The 19,446-nt window shown below is 46.3% G+C and overlaps 1 protein-coding gene across 2 annotated transcripts; it reads right to left on the bottom strand.

The window, feature by feature from the left end:
• Positions 1-300: 300 nt before the first annotated feature.
• Positions 301-17,642, bottom strand: GGA3 (golgi associated, gamma adaptin ear containing, ARF binding protein 3). Of its 2 annotated transcripts, XM_014308476.2 has the most exons (17): positions 17,628-17,642; positions 14,437-14,521; positions 13,951-14,026; positions 13,433-13,531; positions 12,521-12,644; positions 11,643-11,746; positions 11,033-11,113; positions 9,994-10,131; positions 8,931-9,012; positions 8,352-8,468; positions 7,138-7,407; positions 6,552-6,619; positions 5,838-6,160; positions 5,113-5,378; positions 4,761-4,930; positions 3,733-3,843; positions 301-2,555 (listed from the first exon to the last, which is right to left on the bottom strand). In XM_014308476.2, exons 4-17 carry the CDS (start codon positions 13,514-13,516, stop codon positions 2,445-2,447), a joined length of 2,049 nt encoding a protein of 682 aa, XP_014163951.1. In that variant the 5' UTR covers positions 13,517-13,531; positions 13,951-14,026; positions 14,437-14,521; positions 17,628-17,642; the 3' UTR covers positions 301-2,444. The 2 variants fall into 2 exon arrangements, with proteins under 2 accessions (XP_014163951.1, XP_030915833.1); XM_031059973.1 differs by lacking the exons at positions 14,437-14,521; positions 17,628-17,642 and having other exon boundaries at positions 13,947-13,963.
• Between the last annotated feature and the right edge of the window lie 1,804 nt (positions 17,643-19,446).

Raw genomic sequence — 19,446 nt, 5'->3', positions numbered from 1 at the left:
TTAACCTTTTATGAAGAACCTACATCAAAATGTTAGAGCTGCTTGTTCCAGCTTGGTCTGGCAGCCCTCCCCTGGTGCAGTGAGCCTCCCTACAGCTTTTCCTCGGATTTTATGTTTTCTTTGCCTTTAACACCCAGAACTGAAATGAAGGCCACCTCTTAAACCAGCAGGGTTTTAGAAATGGCAACCTCTCTATTTTTGCTTAGGAAGGTCTTGAGTCCATAGTTTGAGTCTGAGGCTTTCCAGAAGCAGCACGGCACTGCAGAAGCCGTCATGAGAAAGGGCCAGCACAGAGCCAGGTAGGGAAAATGATTTATTCAACATGCAGCAGCACAAATGCATTGGAGATGTATGTACAGGTAGGACTGCTGGGGATGAAGCAGGAACCTCACCCTACAGACAAGGAACATTCATGGTTTAATTTCCAAAGCAGCAGGACCGTGGTGCGTGTCCATGTCCGGGTGGCTGCTGCTGCTGAAAGCACCTGTGCTCTCCTGCCTTCCTCCAAGTCACAGTGAGATCCACGTGCAGGGAAGCAGTGACCCTGCTCCTCAGGACACACCACCCAGGCACTGCCCCCATGCCTACTGTGTCTAAAGTGCTGGCAAGAACATGTCTGAGGCAGAAAGAATTCTCTCCTTGTCCATTATCTCCCAGCCCATCAATTTAAAACAGCTTTCTTTAAGATCCAAACAACCCATCCCTCTCCCCTGGCTTCTGCATCAGGGAGCTGACAAGGCTGAGATCTCCACAGGCTTCAGACCAGGACAAGCTTGGATTCCACCTTCAGGGGTTCCTGTAGCTGCCTGGTGCCTCTGATGAGGGCCTGAGGCTTGTGAATCCCATTTTTTCATTTATAGGGATTTTACTCTGCAGCATAGTAAAGAAAATTCAACTATGAATAACTGCAAGCTGTGTTTGCAGCAATGGTTTTACAGCCACCATTCATTCCAGCATCATGTTCTCCTGTGGAGTTTTCCTTCATGAGGCAGGAGCCTCTGTACTGCTTTTCTCTGTGCTGCTCCCACTCCACGTATGAGAAGAGCTGTTGCTTGACAACCCTGCTGGAAATGCAGAGCTGAGTGTCCAAAGACTGAGCAGGCACCTCTCTGTGTTCGTGTCAATGGGTGTTAAAAACCCCCATTAATTTACAACAGTCTGTCAGGGCTCACTGAGGCACTGCTTGAGACTGGAAACTGAGAAGAAAGAAGGGGCTGCTGGAACCAAGTTTTGGTGATTTAAACCTTTTTTCTAGGAGGTTGCAGCTAAGGGATCAGCTCTTCTGTTAGCAATGATGTCCAGCAGAACTGTTTTCCCCTTTGTGGGGACAATTGCACTTTGCCACTTAATACAGGGAACAAAGAAAATGAGGCATTAACCCAGAACATGCCCCATCACAGCCCAGGGGAGCCTCTTCCTTTCTCTGCCTGCTTGTTCTGTTTTAATACTCTACGGCTCTATTATTTACATCTTGTAGGTCATTGTACTCAGCTCAATAAAACACAGTATTTGACTATACCAGTAATACTGCCTGCATGAGGGGACATCAGAGGCATCTCTCCTTTTCCCTGGATTCAGTCACCTGCCCTGACTAGTGATTGTAAAGACAGTTCTGTGCTCCAGGTGCTGTCCTCCTCCAATACTGACCAATACCCTCCAGCCCTTTTTCCTCCTCACTATGCATTTCCTCTTTTCCCCACACTATGGAATGCAATGGAGGCAAAAAAATAACCAGTGTAACCATTTGCAGACAAAACCAGCTGCCAGCTGCCCCAAATGGATGCCCCAGGGTGGCAGCCAGCAGCATAAAATAAATATAACAAGTAAAGATACAGCAGTATGGCACACACGGAGCAAGGGGCTGCTTACACGGGCCCTTGGGAATGAAGCAGGAGAGGGGGAAGGGAGCTAAGTGCTGTTTCAGTGTAAAAAAGGAAGCATTCCCTCATGGAGCAGCATTATTGCTCAGCATGCTCACGGGCCCATGTGGCACAAGGAGGTCACAGGCCCAGGGAGGGTCTGTCAGGGCTCTGCGCTGAGCTCGCGGCATCATCACCCCACAGCCTGTCGGGATCTCTGGACAGCAGTGCAGGAAAAGCCACCTAAATCCCCTTCTGCTGACAGGTCTTCCCTCAAAATACAATAACTTCAAGTTTAATAGAGTGGAAGATAGAACCAGATTCACCCAGAGGTCAAAGTAAAAGCAGCCAGCACCACCTGTCGCTGGCTGCCTCTCAGTTCATGCTTGGCATAAGTGTTCCAGGGCCCCTTCAAATGTGGGGCACAACATTCTGGACTAAAGCTACAAGCAGAGTGGTCAGGACATGTAAACAAAGCTGAACATCACCAGTGGATAGCATGTGTGTCCCTCCCCACGGCACATCCGTTCCAGTCCTGTGGGATCCTGCCCTGGTCCTGTCAGAGTCTCTGGCAGTGTCCTAAGGTCATAGATTCCCCCACTGCTCCACCGGGGGAAACTGATCCACTTCGCCCACTTCTGTGCTAGGCTGATCTCCCAGGGTGAAGGTCAGTCTGTACCTCAGCCTCACCTTCTCCTGCAGGAAAGACAAAACCCGAAAGCAATGTGAGAACAGTCCCAGTTCAACAGCCCTGAACAAAACACTTCACTGTTACAGCTCTACAGAGAGCACAAGACTTCCATTGTACAGAGCAGGGGCAGGAGGGCTCAGGTTAAGTTCATTGAGTTCAGTTATTTACAAACCTGAGTTATTCACCTTACACTTCTCATACCAAAAACCTTTTACTGCTTAGCATGGAGCAGACCAAGAAAAGCATGAATGACCTGTGAGCATAGACTGCACAGACATGGCCAGTTGCTCAGCTGCTCTCCAGAGAGCCTAAAGACTGCTGCTGGAAAAGTTCCAAAAATTACATTCCTCATCATGTGGAGGAAGATAAAACAGTTCCTGCTCTGAAAAATGCCTTGCAATACAGTAAGCATGACATGGAAGCAGCCCTTCAATCAAGTCACAAAGTTTTTTAAACAACCACTAAACTCCTCTGACATTCATCCTTTTGTCTCAGGGATTTCAGCTGATACTTGAAGGGCACTTCCGTTGTAACTCTCAAGTATAAACATTTAAATTTGTCAAACAATTAGGAAGTCCTTCAGCTTTGTGCTTTCAGAGCTGGCTGACTGAATGAGTGACTACAGCAAGGAAAAACATCTTCTCAGATGCTCCTAGCATCATCAGCAGAAAGGGAAGTGTGAACCTCATTGTGTCCCTGGTCACAGAGAATGATGGAAGACAAGATCTGACATTTGCCTGCTGGTTCATCAAAAGTACTGCTACAGCACCAGTTAATTCAGCATTGATCTAATTATCAGCAAAACCAGGCACATTCAGTGCACAGGAGAGTCAAACTCCTGATGCAGCTTTGCTTCCCTTTAAAGCTGAGCCTGACATGATCCTTGCCCTTTGGCTGGAAGAAGTATACTGCCCCCTCTCATACCTCTCCCTGCCAAGACTGTTGGGAAGAGCCTCCTCCAGCCCTGAACTGAAACACCAACATTCCATAGTAACCGCTTCTGGAGGGCACATGAGAATCACAGGTAATTAAGGTTGGAAAAGACCTCCAAGATCATCAAGTCCAAACTTTTAGGAACTAACAGCTGTAGCTGCTCAAATGTTTGGTCCCACCCCTTCACAGAGTTCAGCTGGTATCAAACATGTCTGAAGAGGGCAGGATAAATCCCAGTGTCCCTCTCACCTTCGCAGGATTTGCCAGAAGCATGACCTGGGTGATGGCAGCTGGTGGCTGGATGGGATTGAATGGAGACAGCTCAGTGCCAGAGGGTGGCTGTAGCTTCACCTTCATGGACTGCAAATGAAACAGAGAGCAGAACCTCAGGGATGATCTCCTGCCTTGGGGACAATGAAGGATGCGTGCACAGGCTGGGGGGATAACAGCCCATATCCAAATGGAAGAGAATCAACCCACAAGTGAGAGAGAGGGAACAAGAGCCAGCCCAGCTTGCAAAACACAATAGGAAAAGGCAGATCTTGACTCATCCTCAGTGTTTTCTGCCTCTGACAAGAACCTTTGTGTTCTGGAAAGAGCACTGTGGAAGCCCAGGGCACTGAGAATATTTCTCTGTCTGCCCTGACCCCCAGGGGAGCACTGACTTTGACCCTCATTCAGGGAGAGAGTTTCCTAGACTACAAGATAAACTAGAATCCACAAAAGTGTGAAATAGATTATAGAGAGTAGTGTCGGTGTATCACTTGGTGAGAAATTGAGGTTTTGGGATTTTTAGTATGTTGTGGATGCAAGCAAGATGGAGGGCACAGGGTGTCATCCTGGGTTTCTTCTTCATGCTTCTTCTTCCTTCTTCTTCATGGGTTTGGGTGGCATTTTGTAATTGAGAAGAAAAGTTCTATTGCAGGCTCTTTGGGATCAGTTATTGGGTTAAAAGGGAAAATAATCTAGGTGTCAGCTCTTAATTGGATAGTTTAGTCTTAAAAGACCTTGTACCAAGAGACTGTTAGCCATTTTGTGCCTTCTAATGAAAGGCTGCCAAACTCACAGTAATGAGACTGTTTTACTGATAGGAAATAATAAACACCCGAGTCCAAACACAAATTACTGTATCAAGTGCCTTCAATCCAGACCCAGAAAAACCAACAACTGGTGCCCCCACAAGCACAGCCCATGGAAAGGTCAGACCAGGCTGTCCCAAGCCCCTGAGTCCATGGCCAGGCCTTCCTGGGTGCAGTCCCTGTGCCACGTGTCCCTACCTTGGGCACGGCCGCCTGCAGCACGATGTTCCTGACGGGCAGCGGCGCCGTGTTCAGCATGGACACCACCACCACCAGCACGTCCGAGCGCCCCGGCGGGCACTCCCGGGCAAAGTGCAGCAGGATCCGGAACCCGTTCTTGTCGTAGGCTGTCACGGGCAGGGCACTGCCTGCCACAGGGGGAGAAGGGAGAGGATCCAGGTTCGTGCTGCAGCACATGGTCTGAGACAGCACCAGGTGATTAGGATGTTCAGCTGGAGCTGCTCATCCCTTCTCTCTATTTCATGAACTTTGACAAGAAGCTTTGCCTTTAAAAATATCCAGAGCAAAGAGAAAAACCTGAAATACTCACTGGGTTTAATGGATTCCAAGGGAACATGGACATTGGCCAAAGAAATTTCAGGTGCTTTCATGGGACTGCCTTGCTGCTGGAATGATGTTGGCTGGAAGAGAGGACTTCCTGATCCAGCAGGGCAGCTGCTTGGGAAGGGAGCTGGTGGGGCCCCAGAGGCAGTGGCTGCCAGCCCTGCAGGTGCTGCTAATGGGGCAGGGGTGACAGTGGTTGGCAAAGTCACCCCAGGGAACACTGAAGGTGTTGCCATGACTTGGGTGGCACTCCTGCAAGAGAGACAGAAAAGCTGTGGTGAATGGAGCTGGAAGGGAAGCAGTAATTTCACCAATACCCAGAGGCAACAGCTCAACACAAGGACAAAGCAGCAGCCTGGAGTCAGGCTGGACTCTGTGACTCTGCACAGTCTCACACGAGGAGAACTTCAAGGACAGGGGTGGTGGTTGGGTTGGGGTCACTTCTCTAAGCCAGGAAGGAAATGGGGCCTCTTGTACCTTAACAGCTAGTTCTCCTTCACACCACACCTTTGGATCTGTGTGCTCTGCCTGCCTTTCCCTCCCAGAGGTGGGAAACTCATATTAGTTTGTAAACTGAAACCTCTGAGAAGAAAAATCCCAATCCCACATTTCTACCAAACCAGAGAGTTGAAAGTCACCCTCAGAACCTGGCACTGCAGTGAGCTTGGCTTCTAACTGCAGAGCCAAAGCAAAGTCAGGACTTTTGGTTACCCTTTGGCTTCTTCAAGGAGTTGTCCCAATGCATCCATCTTATGTGACATATTGCCCCCCACAGACGAGCTGAAGTACCCAGGAGCAGCTGGAATATTCTTAGGAGGCCCTGCAGGGGCAGCTGGTACAGCAGGAAATACAAACGGTGCTGAGTTTGGTGCTGGGATGCTGGGAGCAGTCTGGGAGGCTGGGAAAGCAGAAGGCAGCGTGGCTGATGTCCCACACGTGGTCTGTGATGTGTGATGGAGAAGAGGGTTCCCTGCAGGGTTGCAAGCAACAGTCACCAACTTCGGATTAAAGAAATCCAGGTCCAACTGCTCATTCTGAAAGAGAGGACAGGCAGATGCTCTAACTCGCTGCTGGCCCTGATGCAGAGATGGCACTGCTCTCTCACAGAGGGACAAAGGTTTACCACAAAAACAGGTTCTGGGTGACAAGCAGCAAAGTCTGCAGCCTAAGTCAGGACTACATCTGATCTGTAATTTAAGCAAAGCAAGGACTAACATCATGGGGACAGATGGGACTGACACTGAGAAAGCCAGGTTCAGGGATACCTACTCTGCTCAAACACAGCTATCCCAGATTTTAGGGCTAAGCCAGACTGCCCCTTTGCCTGTGTGATCACATGCTTTTCCAAGGTGACAGTGTGTCCTGAGACCTCCCACAACATCAGTCTCTCCCTCCCTCCTCTTCCCTGAGACTCCTCCTTTGTACCTCAAACATGCTCCACTGGTTGTTCTCTGAGGTCTCCTTCCCTGCTGCAGGGGCTGGGTCATTCAGGCCTGAAGGGAAAAACAACAGGAGGAGAAAATGAATTCAGTGTAATTCCTTGGCTGCTATTTCAGTACCATCAAAACTTGATTCAGCTCTTCCAGAGCCCAAGAACCTGATGAAACACTGAGATGGACTGCAAGTTTGTGATGAGGAAAAGACTGACAGCATCAGCAGCCAACAGTCATGCCGTGCACACAGCTCTTCTAACCCATCCATTGCCTTTTGCTGTTCACATCTGGGCTCCACAGACAGGCATCCTGCAGGCTCCTATGCACAGCCCCTCTGAAGAACCTTCTCCTTAGCACAATGTCCCAGCAGCCCCAGAGATCAGAATTCAATTGCACTGAACAGTTACTTTCTTGCAGCCAGCCCTGGGAAGAGATTTTAATACTGACTCACTGACCAGGGCTTATACTCAGAATGACGCAAGGGAGCGTTCCCTGGAATCCAGGAACATGGAGAACACAAAAGTAGCCTTTCTTAGGATGGATTGAGCAGCCCTTTTGCAGGCCCCTCAGCATCTTACCCAAGCACAGGAGCTCCTCATCCAGCAAGGACAGGGAGTTGGTTGTGCTGCCCTGCTGAGTGGGTGCCGTTTCCCCGTGGCTGGCGGAGCTGCTGCGCGGTGGCACGAACACCTGGGGAGGAGGAGGGAGGATGGGGATCTCAGCTGGGCCAGGGGCTGGGCTGGGGGCTGCTGCCAGGCTCCTGGGGGGCAGCGGGGGCGGCGGCGCGCTGCTGACGTCCAGTCCAGCGAGGTCAATCAGGGTGTTGAGATTATTGGTGGAGTTACTCCCTGCAGCAGACAGAAGAGCACTACTAGGAAAAAAGGCAAAAGGCTCAGAGCAAACCCAGTGTGTGCAAGAAATTAGCAGAGAGATGGTTTAGATCCTCATCTGAGCCTGGCCTATGGCTCTTTGTAACAGAGAAAGGATATTTACTGTCTGGACTATGTAAATCAACACAGATACTTAAAAGAATGAAAATCTGCTGCAACCACTGCTCCTTCCCCAGTGCTTCACAATTCATGATCTCTCCAAAAATCTTTTGAACTCAGATGAGGCTTTGGGAGATCCTACAGCATCATAATAAAGAGAGGTTACCAGAGAGCTGGAAAGCTGAAGGAAATTCATATCACCTCAGTCTTCATATTTAGAACAGTCTTGTCCCAGTAAGATGCTGCCAGGCAGCTGCGAAAATGTTTGAGTCGCAAGTGGTAATTCTGTCACAATTGTGTCCAGAGCTTTCAATGGTGAAGCTCAAGTGTTAAGTGGGCAACTGGCCTGAATTCGCAAATGAAATTACTTGCAAAATCAGGAAAAGGACCCCTGGTCCAGCTCCTACTCTTCAGCTCTTGTTTGATAAAATGTTTTTGATAAAATTGCTTTTGATAAAATTATCTTCTTCTTACACATTACCATTAAAAAACAGGACAAATGTGGGGAGGAAAATGTATGAGAACTTCCAGCCACACAAACTGCTCACATGGAGGTTTGCTACTGATGTCATCAAAGGTTTCAATAATATGGACTGAGCAACGGAGAATGCAAAGCTGCAGCACTGCTGCTCCTGTTCAGAATTGTTTATCCACTGCTCAGGAGCCTTCTTGTTCCCCTCTGATTCACAAACTGTTGGCCACAAGAACCATCAAAAGCTACTTCAACAAAACAGGAAACATTGTTCAAAACACTTAGAATTGCAGGATTCAAAAATTAAACAATTGGCTTCCCAGGAACTCACCTTCCACTACAGACATCCCAGGGAGATCCACTTCACCATTGATCACTTGTCCCTCTATTATTTTTTTATAGGAATTTATCACACGTGATAAATTGTCACTGGCCTGCAGAATATCCCCTACAAGAGAGATAAAAATTACCTCCAAGGCTTTAGTCCCTTTGTTCCCACTAATGCTGAGAGTGCTCAGTTTTCAGCTAAATAATCAGCAAGAAAACTCATGAATATTTGGCTGTGAGCTCCATCACTCTGCCTTTGCCACATATCTATAAGCAATACCCTGACCTTTTCTAGCTCCACACACATTGCAGTACCAAGAAAAAAATGAGCCCAAGGTTCTTCCCCACAGCAACTCCCTTCCCCTCCCAAAGCAGCAGCTGTCCCCCATCACTGCTCCCATCCTCCTGAACCAACTTTACTGTGCAGTCCTAGCCTGAACTGAAATGATAAGCACAAAGAGAGAAGGCCTGTCCTTTATTAAAGCAACAAGAACCCACAGTGAGGAAATGACTTTACAGCTGAACCCTTACAAAGGCAAGAAGCACAAAAGCAATTAAAAAGGAAAAGTGTAGCTTAGTTTACCCAAACTGCTGTCATTATCCTCTGTCTCACTGGCCAGCTTGAACAGCGTCCGTCTTTTGGTTTCACACCTTTCATAGAGCTCCTGAAAGACAGATTAAGACAGAGGGTTTCACCAGCCAGGAGCCACTGCCAGCAGCACCAGTCAGCACAGAATGACCCCCAGAACAGACCAGTCTCACTATGCTGACTGTGCCAGTGTGGCTGCACAGCCAGGATGGCCCTCTGTGCCCAGCTCACAATGCTCAGCAGTGTTACACGAGCCTGGGGTAACACAACCTGCATTCCCAACACATTTCTCAGTCCTCCCTTACATCAGCACTTATGGCCAAGTTCTAATCCAAAAGAGATGTTTCTTCCTTGTACAGCAGTCCCTGAAAGAGCAGAATCATGCTTCAGCAATTAGGCTTCAATTGTGCTGCACCCACTACTGAGTATGCAACCACACAGCAGAAAGGTGGCAGTAACAAAATGGTTCACAGAAACAAACACGTTTCTTAAGAATCTTACCACTCTTTAAAGACTGTGTTGTTAAAAATAAGTGGGTTTGATTTTTAAAATAAGATAATGTGCAATTCTTAAAGGCTCTGGGCCTACCAAGTCATCCCTGGTGGTTGTTTTGATCTTCACTTTGCTGATGCTCTCCTTACCCTGAAATACAAGCTAAAACTCTTCCTCTGAAGGGGAGGGACTATTTTCTGCCCCATTCAGCCTTTAGTTTATTCACCCACAGTGCTACAACAGACAGTTATGACCTGCAATCTGTGTGCCCTTATAGGATCCAGAATTACAAACTGCAGCTTATAGGTTCTGCCATGCTGCACCTCTGGAGAACAGCTGCACCACACTTCAAGCATAGATGAAATGGAGCTACTCCCCACCCAGTCTTTTGGTAAAAGGCACTAAAAACATGGATATTTTCTTGCCTGCTGTTTGCAGCAACTGCTCCTGTTTCTCACCACTGCTCCCCATTTTACTGCAGTGTTTGTAATTCTCTGCAGAACTCAAGTCTGTAACAAAGGACTGACTCCAGGATTGCTGGGAAGAAGGAGCAGCTCAGACCCACCTTCATGAGCTCCCTGTCAGCCTCTGATGAGTCCTCTTTGCTGTAATGAACCAGCATCTCATTCAGCAGCTTCACATTGTTGTTCACCTCTTCCAGCGTGTGCATGCGCTTTGTCACCTTCTGGATCCGAGCCTCATCCTTCAGGGTGGAAAGCACAGATAGAAAGGGTGAGTTTCCTTCTAAAAGCTCACAGCAACACAACCAGTGATGTTATCTGCAAATGTGTCAAGTAACTGCTATTAAAGATTAAGCCAGAAAAAAGCAAACAAAACCCTTCTTCATTCATGTCAAACTTTGTTTATTTTATTGTCTTTTCACCACCATTCTGAAATTACAGGCAACCCCATATTTCCAGAAAGTCTGATTAGATAGACTTCAATGTATAATTACACCACTAAAAAAGTTCCAAGAAGTTCCTTTCTGACCTTTTCAGAAGATTTTTTTTTGTTCACTTGATGCCACTTAACAAAAGAGAGGTGTTTGAGGCAAAACATTTACTAGGAAAAACAAGCACACTTTGGTGGAAAATGTCCACCCATCTGTGACTGGTGATTCCAACTGAAGACAAGAGGAGCTTGAATGAAATATCTTGGTAACCTATACAACCACTACAGTCCAGAAGGTATCCTTTTATTTGCCAGAATCCCAGTGAGTCATTTCCTGGACTCCAGAGTTTGGAATGACTGCCATGGGTGGATGCAGCACAGCTCTACAAACAGGAAGGTGTTTCCATGAGCTTGTTTGTGAGAAAAACCAGTCCAGTAATTCAGTCCTCAGCATCCAGGGGTGGTACCACAATGCTCCCACCAAACCTTGATATGAAATCCCACCTTGAATGATGGGAATGTGGTTATTTATAAGAGACATTCAATTCCTGCCCCATCATTCACCAGAGACACCAACCGTAGACACAAACATCACATTTCTGTACCACAAACATCTCCTAGGTACAAACTAGAGACCAAATCCTAACCTTTCCATTGCTTAAAACCTGGAAAGCAGACTGCTTATCTGAACCAATCCTACAGGAATTTCTTACCTCTTTTACCATGGATTTTATAAGTTTGTTTGCCTCTTGTAAATCATCTGGGTTTTTGCTTTTCAGCAGCTTGGCTAGAAGCTGAAAGACAAGAAAATTATAGTCAGGAAAAAAATAAAGACCCTTGAGCAAAGGAAAAGGGATCTGTATGAACAATTCAGGGGAAAAGGGATACAGCCCAGTATTACAAGGCTCACACAGCTTCCATAGTTACAGGGACTTCGGCAGGAGTCATTTAGAGTTTATTATCTATGTGAGTTGCTGCATTCCTGCTTTTAAACAGGACATATTCTGTGACATCTCAGTGACTTCTGGTACTAGATAGTTATTCCTCCCATACATTATTTTTCCTCCAGTGTGTGAAACATTCTCTGCTTTCCAGTACTTCAGTAGGATGGCACTTGAACATAAATAACCCCATAATGGTAACACAGACAAGGTCTTAACTGGAACGTTGGGTTAAGCAGGTGGACAAAGCAGTGAACCCTGCAAAAGTACAGATCATCACCCCCAAAATAAAAGCCACATTATTATACTTTGCTTCCTTATTCTAAGTGTGCACTGAGTAATCACTTTTCATTAGTGATTTTGTCACAAGCCTTCCCTGTACCTTGGATTTCTCCTCATCATCAAACACTGGGTTCTTGGGACGAGGTGGTGGGGAAGGAATCAGTGTTCTGTCTGCAGGAATCACAGGATCAAACATGACAATCCCTGAAAGCAGAAAGGGATCCTGTGGGTCAGCACACACACTCACACCAGGCAGGGCACACAGGTACTCCCAGGCTTCTCTCAGAGCCAACACACATCTGCCCCTGATGCTGCCACACTGCTCCAGTGAACAATCTGCATCCCTAGGCTGACTTCACCTGGATGTTCTTCCAACCCCCTAACAAGAGCTAAAACTCTGCCTCTGAAGGGGAGGAACCATTTTCAGCCCCATTCAGCCTTCAGTTTATCCATCCACAGTGCTGCAAGGGACAGTTATGACTTCCAGTATGTGTGTCCTAATAAGACAGGATGGTTTCCAGAGCTTTCATGGAATCTATTTTTCTTGTGAAGCTACTGATTTTTTTCATTGTGCCTACACAAGAAATGTGTGTCAGCTGAACTAAAGGAACAGCTGCAAAGCCATTTAGTTAAAAGAACACAAAAAGCTACTTGGAAGCCCTTATTTCACTTTAAATTAGACTTGTTCAAATAATCTAATAACTACTTCCACCAAAAAAAAAAAAGAACTTATAAAAGGCCCTTCAAACCAAAACAAAAGTATTTGCAAGGTATTTCACTAATTTAGTTAACCAAGCCAGCCCAACCCTGCCCAAGGCATTTACACATAATGAAAAGCTTTTCAGAGAATTTCTCCCCTGTTCTATCTCCCCTCAGAGCTTGTCTTGATCCCATTTAATTAGAAGCTGTATATTTTGTGACACTCTTGCTCAAAGCCGAGGCTGGAGAGAATGCATGAGCGAGCAGCTGACTCCCTACCTTGTCTCTTCAGCATGTAGTAGGCATCCTTGATTTTGGATTCCTCTGGCAATGCCACAGTCCAGCTGTACAGCAATTCAATCACTTTGGACTTCACCTTCTCTGAGACTCGGTCCCCCAGGTACTAAGTGTGGGAAAAAAGATCCAAATCCTTCATGTTCTTAATTTCTTTTTAAAAATAAAGCTCTGTGGAAGCTCAGTGAAATAAATTCAAAGGTGTATGATCCAAGTTCCAAGATGGTCTAAGGTACATCTCATTAGGAGGAAAAGGTGCTCCTCTAAGAGATTTGAAATAACAGTGAAGAGAAGCTTTGTGATTACCTCCAGCAAAAGAAAAAGCAGCTGTTCTGCTGACTCCAGGATTTTGCTATTTTAAAAATTACAGCAGTACAGAGAACCACCCCCTCCTCTGTCTTATGGGAGAGAATTTGGGAATGCATTGTTGCATCAATCATGCCATAGGGAAGATTTTCAGCACATTAAACTCATCATGAATGCTGAGGGACTTAGCCTGGCACTCTTTACACAGCAAGTCAGCAGAATGAGGACTAGAACTCCATGGTGTGCTGTCAAACCTCTTGTTTTAACCTCTGCATCACATTTCTCTTCCACAATGACTGGAATTTCATTTTTTAAAACAACACAGCCCAAGTTTTAGAAGCTCTTTAGAGTGACTTGAAGGATTAGTACACGCAGAGACTGCATAGTGATGGCAACTTAGTACAACTTCCTGAGAAATTCAGTAAGGCATAAAAACTCCCCAAACAATAAGAGCTTAGCTAACAAATGCTCTTGAATATAGGCTAATAAGTGCAATGAGCCAAACAGAACACTGCAAATATTTTGGATGCTGTCTGTAGCTTACAAAGGTCATACAAAAAGCAGCTACAGCTGTAACACTCAGGGACTAACCTTTGGAGACACAACTTTTATTAACTCATTTAAAAAGCGAAACTTCCCAACTTCATTATGAAATCTTCTCCCACAATTCTTCATACAAGCTTCCAGCACCTGCATTCAAGAAACAGAAACAGGGGCTGAAAGCAAAGGGAAAAACCCTACAGCAACAGTGTGTGTTCTGCTTAGAGGGGAGGTAAAGGGCCCCTGTCAGTGAGACAAGTATTCCTGCTCCATGCAGACATTCGTCTCCCATCTTTAGGGATGACACACCCTCATCTGGGTCTGTGTTATCTCAGTACTTGGCCTCAACAATAAACACAAATCTTGCCTGAAGATAACAAAGGAAAGCAGCTCAAACTAACGCAGAGTTGTTTCTGGACACTTTAGGGATGGAACTGTGCTCCCTCCCAGGGATCAGGGCACTCAGCCCCAGCTGACCCCATGGACACACCCTGTGCCCCCTCTACCCCACCCAGGTGATGCAATGGGATACATGCCTGGATTTAAGGGGAGAGGTAAGGACTACCTACTGTCAAGGCTTGGACTGCCTCCCATTCCTGTGGTGACTGGATTTTATGAGCCAGGAGTCTCACAGCTATCTGAGGCCTAGAACAGAACAGGTAAACACCACAGAAGACTTTAACACTTTCACAAATTCTGCTGTTTAAACAAAGTGTCTTGCAAGTAAAGATTTTAAACATGTGAAGCTCCACCAGCATTATCAGTGATAACCCCATTTTACAGACTGGCAAATGGAATAATTTTGGCCAGATGAGAACCCTGGAGCTGCTGAAGCTGAAATTAAAAGCAGATTCAGAATTCCCAGTTTCCCAGTGCTCAGTCTGGATTAGCCACGCTGCCTTTCACAGGAGAGGCAGCACCTTCTCTCTGTTGTAGCCAGCTCTTCCTTGTGGTATCAGTATATGTAAAAAAAGTGTATCTGTTTGATAATGGAATTTCACACTTTAAACTGTGAACATTTATTTATTAAGTCTAGAGCAGTTTGGGACACCCACCCTTCAAGTTCCTTGTTGATCTGGTCACAGAATCCAATGATGTATTCCCAGTCTTCTTGCCTGTTGGATGGGTTGGTGGCTTTATCTTTGGCAAGGGAAAGATATCAATTAAGAGAAGAAACAGCATAAAAGCTCACACATTTCCTAGAGAAAAGAATCTGACATCCACTGCCAGCTCTAACAAAGGAGAAAGAAGTCCACACATGGTACGTCTGTTCAGGGAAAAGGGTGTGTCCAAGTTGAGACATCCAAACATCCAGTAAGAACCACTGCTTTCCAAAGAAAACAGGTGGCCAAATCTCACGAGTTTAGAGACAGGCTATTCCCATATCCTAAATGAGAGCACAGAATAAAATATTTCAGCTCACAGTTTCCTCTGCCTGAAATGATGTCTATTTGGCTGTAACAATAAATTCTTTAAAAGTTAAACCCTCATACTTTACATATGAAATTATTTTTGTATTCCCTGGGAATTTTGCAGAAGGAAGAGCTGGAAGATCAGATGTTTAATATCAGTCATGTAGCATTAGCACTTGCTTGTGGAGTGCCAGCTGTTTTGATTGATGCCTTAGCATTTCTCCTGGGATTCATGAACTGAAATTTATTATTATACATTGAGTTCTTCTTGCAGGTAATAAACACTGCAGCCTGCACCTGATCAGGAACTCAAATCCTCTGTGCAGAAGCTAAGAGATCAACACTTTACTGACAGGGCTATTTCAGGTTCCTGAAGGATCCTCCCTCAAGCAGCAGGACCTCACTGACTGCACTGATTCCAGAGTAGTGAGGCCATCAGCACCTCTTTGGTTCTGAATGCATCTTCTCCATGAATTTCACTTAACCCTGATGCAGCAATGAATTTACAGATCAGATTCCTGCTTTAACCTAATTTTCCAGCCAAGATGACCAGACATAATGGTTTTTCTTTCTTGTAAGGGAAGAAACAATGCACTGTACCTGTCCCTATATATCTAAGAGCTGGCCTTTAAGAAACCTTCCTAAAAACTTTAATATAATGGAAAGAGGTTTAGGAAATTAAATATTGCTTAGTCAGGTAGTATAGAGCAGGGGATGAAGGGCAGGAAAAAACCCAGCACACACTCCTGTACTTTCATCTCAGAGGGAAGCATAACAAAACAAACACATGCTGCATTACCAAGTGTCATTTTTTATCATCATTAAAACATATCCTTTTACCTTTCCTGTAAACAGCTGTCAGGCATCTACTCCAAACCCTCCCTTTCCCAGTGCACCTGAGCCCTCCTTCTGTGGCCATCCTGCAAGGTTTGCTCAGGTTTTCCTCCTCACTGAATGGTATTTGTAAAGCAAGTAAATGTTTCCATGGATTGCATGGTAAAATATTCCACTGGTGAATGAATCTCTGTGCCCACTGCTGACCTTCATGGGACCCTAGATGAGCAGAAGACAGCAGTGAGGGAGGAATAACTGCAAGATAACATCCTGTAGAACTCACTGAGCTACCAGGCTGGTCTTAAACTCAGGAGATTCAAGGGAAGCTCAGTTTAAAAGACAACTTCTGCAGAGCCAAACAACTGTTCCAAACATGTGGCACCTAAACCTTATTACCACATTTGCAACTGATGAACACCCTGGAAGCACCATGAAACCATAGACTTAAAACAATCTAAAGCCTCTTCATGCAAGTCAAACAGCACTGTGGTGCTTTGGTGCTCCAAAGCACCTCTTGTGCTCAGCAGGCCCAGAAGAAAAACCACTCAGTTCCTGGCTGGAATTAAGGGAATTGACTTAATGAACTGGACTTTGTTGGCTGCACATCCTGAAATTAGGAAAATGATGTGGTACAAATAGGTAAATGTAACCAAGTTTCCCATGTTCAAAGTGTTAATTTTAAAGCTGTTCCAAATACCTCCAAAAATTTTTGCAATGACACTGGATTATGCTCTCAGACTCATCTAAGTTTTTTCTGCAAAAGCTCTCACACATAGACAGTGAAGTCTCAGAAGGAGAGAGTGACCGCCAAAGGGAAGTGCTGTTCCACATGAAGAAATTTCCTATTTCTAACATCCATAAAACCTCCATATGAAACCTTGGTTCATAAAAGTTAATGAGCTTGATCACAAGTCCTGCCCTGGCTCTGGAGATTGATGTGTTTGCATGACACAACACACCAGGGTGTATGGATAGCTGTCCCCAGTCTCAGCATAGCCACATGAACTCAGCAGCCCAGCACAGTGGAATCACCTCACTTCACCCTACAGGAAGCAGTGTCATGTCTATCAGGTTGTGACTTACAATCCTCTCTTTTCATGAGAATGCTTAAAATGTGGGCAAGGAGCTCATCTGTGCTGCTTTATAAATATGCTTCAACTCTTATGTGAAAGGATTCAGTCCAGGATGAAGAGTTGGTGCTCTGGAATATCAAGCCCTTGGCTTTTCTGTTAAAACTGCCAACCAAGGCCCATTTGGTACCAGTTGTTTGCTTCCACAGACACTTGTCCACCTGGTCCCCTCCTGAAAATCCCATTTCACACTGGCAACCACATGACTCTAAACTAGCAATCTGGGGACGGAAGTCTTGGCACTGCCCCAGTCCTGCCACCACTTCTGCCTCAGTTTTCAGCTTTTTTAAAAATGTGCTCAGGACAAACAAAGCTGCTTCACACCCACCCTGAGCATCAGAGCCACTCAGCCCTCAGGTGCTCTGCCAGACTGAAATGCTAATGAGGCAACATTCAGATTAATAATTAGATACGAAACAAAGGTGTTTGTTTTCCCTGGAGAGAAACTATACTGGAAAGCAGAGAACCACAGAGCAGCTGGAATGAAGAGAACCACAGACCATTAACTGGCTGGTAACAAATGCTCCTGTTTTCCTGGGTTCACTTCTCTATTGAAATGGGCCAAAAGCCACCCCAACAAAGAGTTTGCCCAGGTCAGGCTTAGCCTGTGATTCCCAGCCCAGGCATGTCCAGTCTAACAGTCAGACTCTGCAGTCCTGGGCAGAAAAGAACACTGAGCCAGACAAACAAAGGAAAAAAGAAATGAAGAAAGTTACAATATTTTATCCATTTGCATCTGTTCCACAGTGGAACACTGCCTTAGCCTGACATGAGCAGGGTACAAGACGCTTCCTTTTGGATGCAGCAGAAAAAGCAGCATTGGAGTCAAAGGCTCCAGTTGTGTTTGTACAGCTGACATTATCTCCTAACCTTCTTCTGTTTCAGCTCAGAGCAGAAGCAGAGCCTTCCTGCCAGGAGGGGACAGGAAGGATCACCTTCTCTCATCCCAGCTGCCTGGAATGAGGCAGGACATGCAGATGCCAGATCATCCCAGGCTGAGGCGCAGATCTTGCTGCAGCAGCAGGACACGAGGATGATGTTACTTCATGGGTCTGTGACTCCACCTGATGCCAGAGGCAGGGCAGCAGGAAGCTGCACACCACCACAGGAAAAGAAAAATGGAACATTTTCAATCAGAAATTCTCCGTCTTCCCGTGGCTGGGAAGTTGGCTGTGCTGCCGAGCCGTTGCCTTAGTGGGGGTACAGCATGGCACACCCTCAAGGCTGGCATTAGCCGCGGCTTTGTCATGACTACAGCAAACCCCTCGGGAGGGCAGGTGAAAGCCGGGAGCTGCAGCAGCTCTGCCCGCCCGGCCTCACGGCGCCGCCGGTAATTCCGGACACGGGAGGCTCCGCGCTCCCTGCGATGGGAGGGGCGATACAGCCACACCAGCAGCGATCGCTGTAGCAGTGACCTGGCATAAAAGCATCCTCCTAAATCTGACGGCAGCACTCAAGCCTTGAAAAATGTGTGCCCCTCTGCAATCAGGCTCGCTGCAATGCTTCTCACAGTGAGTAAGGCCTTTGCAACTCTTCCCTGTAGCCCCTTGGCCAAGGACACATCACCTCTCCCTTAACTTCCTCAATTAAAAAATATCCCCACAAAACAAGCAGTCAGGAAGCATTCCAGGCTATACAACCCAAAATATCCTTCCTACTAGAGACATTTTCACACACAAACTGAACTGGGTGAGTCAGCTCTCCTCAGAGAAATATTGCAAGGAAGGGATGTGGGTGTTCCTTCTTGTGTCTCACTGGCTACAACAAAAGATATTGACAAATTGTGGGAGTTCAGAGGAGGAGCAAAAACGGTAAGGGGACAGAAGGGATTGAGCTAAATTGAGAATAGATGAAAACATCTTTCAGCCAGTAACTCGGCTAACAGACCATGACAGCATGTACATGTTTGAATTTTATATAAAAATACCAAGAAAGAAGGAGTAATCTTGTTTATGGAAGGATAGCTCCAAGGGTAACAGGTTTTGCACTCTGAGGTATTTGGGGTAATGACCATCTTCTGCTGTTTGCCCAGTACCTGACTACTTGGAACTTCACTTGCTGACATAATCAAACAAATAACCATTAAAAAAAGGAGAAGAAAATCTAGGCAACAGGCTACGATGTGCAGCATGGCCTCCCAGGGACAGCAGCAGGAGCTCCTGTGTGTAGAATATATAAAAAACAATTGCAGTTATGACTGATTTGTTCAGGAATCACATCTCTGGGTTCTGCACAGCCAGAGCCCAAATGCCATGGGCAGCACAGACACACAGGCAGGGCCACTCGGCAGGGGCTGGGCATCAGCAAACAACGGGGGTTTGTCCCCTCTAACCTTACAGGTACCTTAATCTGACAAAGGGTTTTGATATTTTCCAGCCTGTACAGAATGGATGTCCACAACTACCCCAAAACCGCAGCCAGGCATAAAGCAGGATTTGTCTGCTTGAAAAATCACAGTTGTGTAACACATGAATAAATTAATTCATCTGGGAACCCCCACAATTCTGAACCTCACGAACAGCACTCAGGCTGTACACTCGACGGGCCACAGCCCAGGCAAGGGAAGAGACGGGAGGGACAGACACGAACCAGGACTCTTTATGGACAAGAAAAAGCAGCAGCCTCGCAGGGGCTGAGCTGCAGACGTGCCCGGTGCCCCGTCTCCGGCGCGGAGCTGCTACCCGCCCCC

This window comes from Geospiza fortis, unplaced genomic scaffold (genome assembly GCF_000277835.1).
Source record: "Geospiza fortis unplaced genomic scaffold, GeoFor_1.0 scaffold244, whole genome shotgun sequence".
Classification (NCBI taxonomy): domain Eukaryota; kingdom Metazoa; phylum Chordata; class Aves; order Passeriformes; family Thraupidae; genus Geospiza; species Geospiza fortis.
Note: the sequence above shows the minus strand (reverse complement) of the source record. Positions and strands in the feature narration are given on the sequence as shown.

Bases quoted from the DNA above. Each gene is read 5' to 3' on its own strand.
- GGA3 (XM_014308476.2), bottom strand. From the start codon at position 13,516: ATGAAGAATTGTGGGAGAAGATTTCATAATGAAGTTGGGAAGTTTCGC. The intron at 6,161-6,551 runs GTACAAAGGAGG...CCTCTCTTTCAG, and splicing joins ACCAGTGGAGCATGTTTGAG to AATGAGCAGTTGGACCTGGA. The intron at 3,844-4,760 runs GTAGGGACACGT...TTTCATTTGCAG, and splicing joins TGCAGGCGGCCGTGCCCAAG to TCCATGAAGGTGAAGCTACA.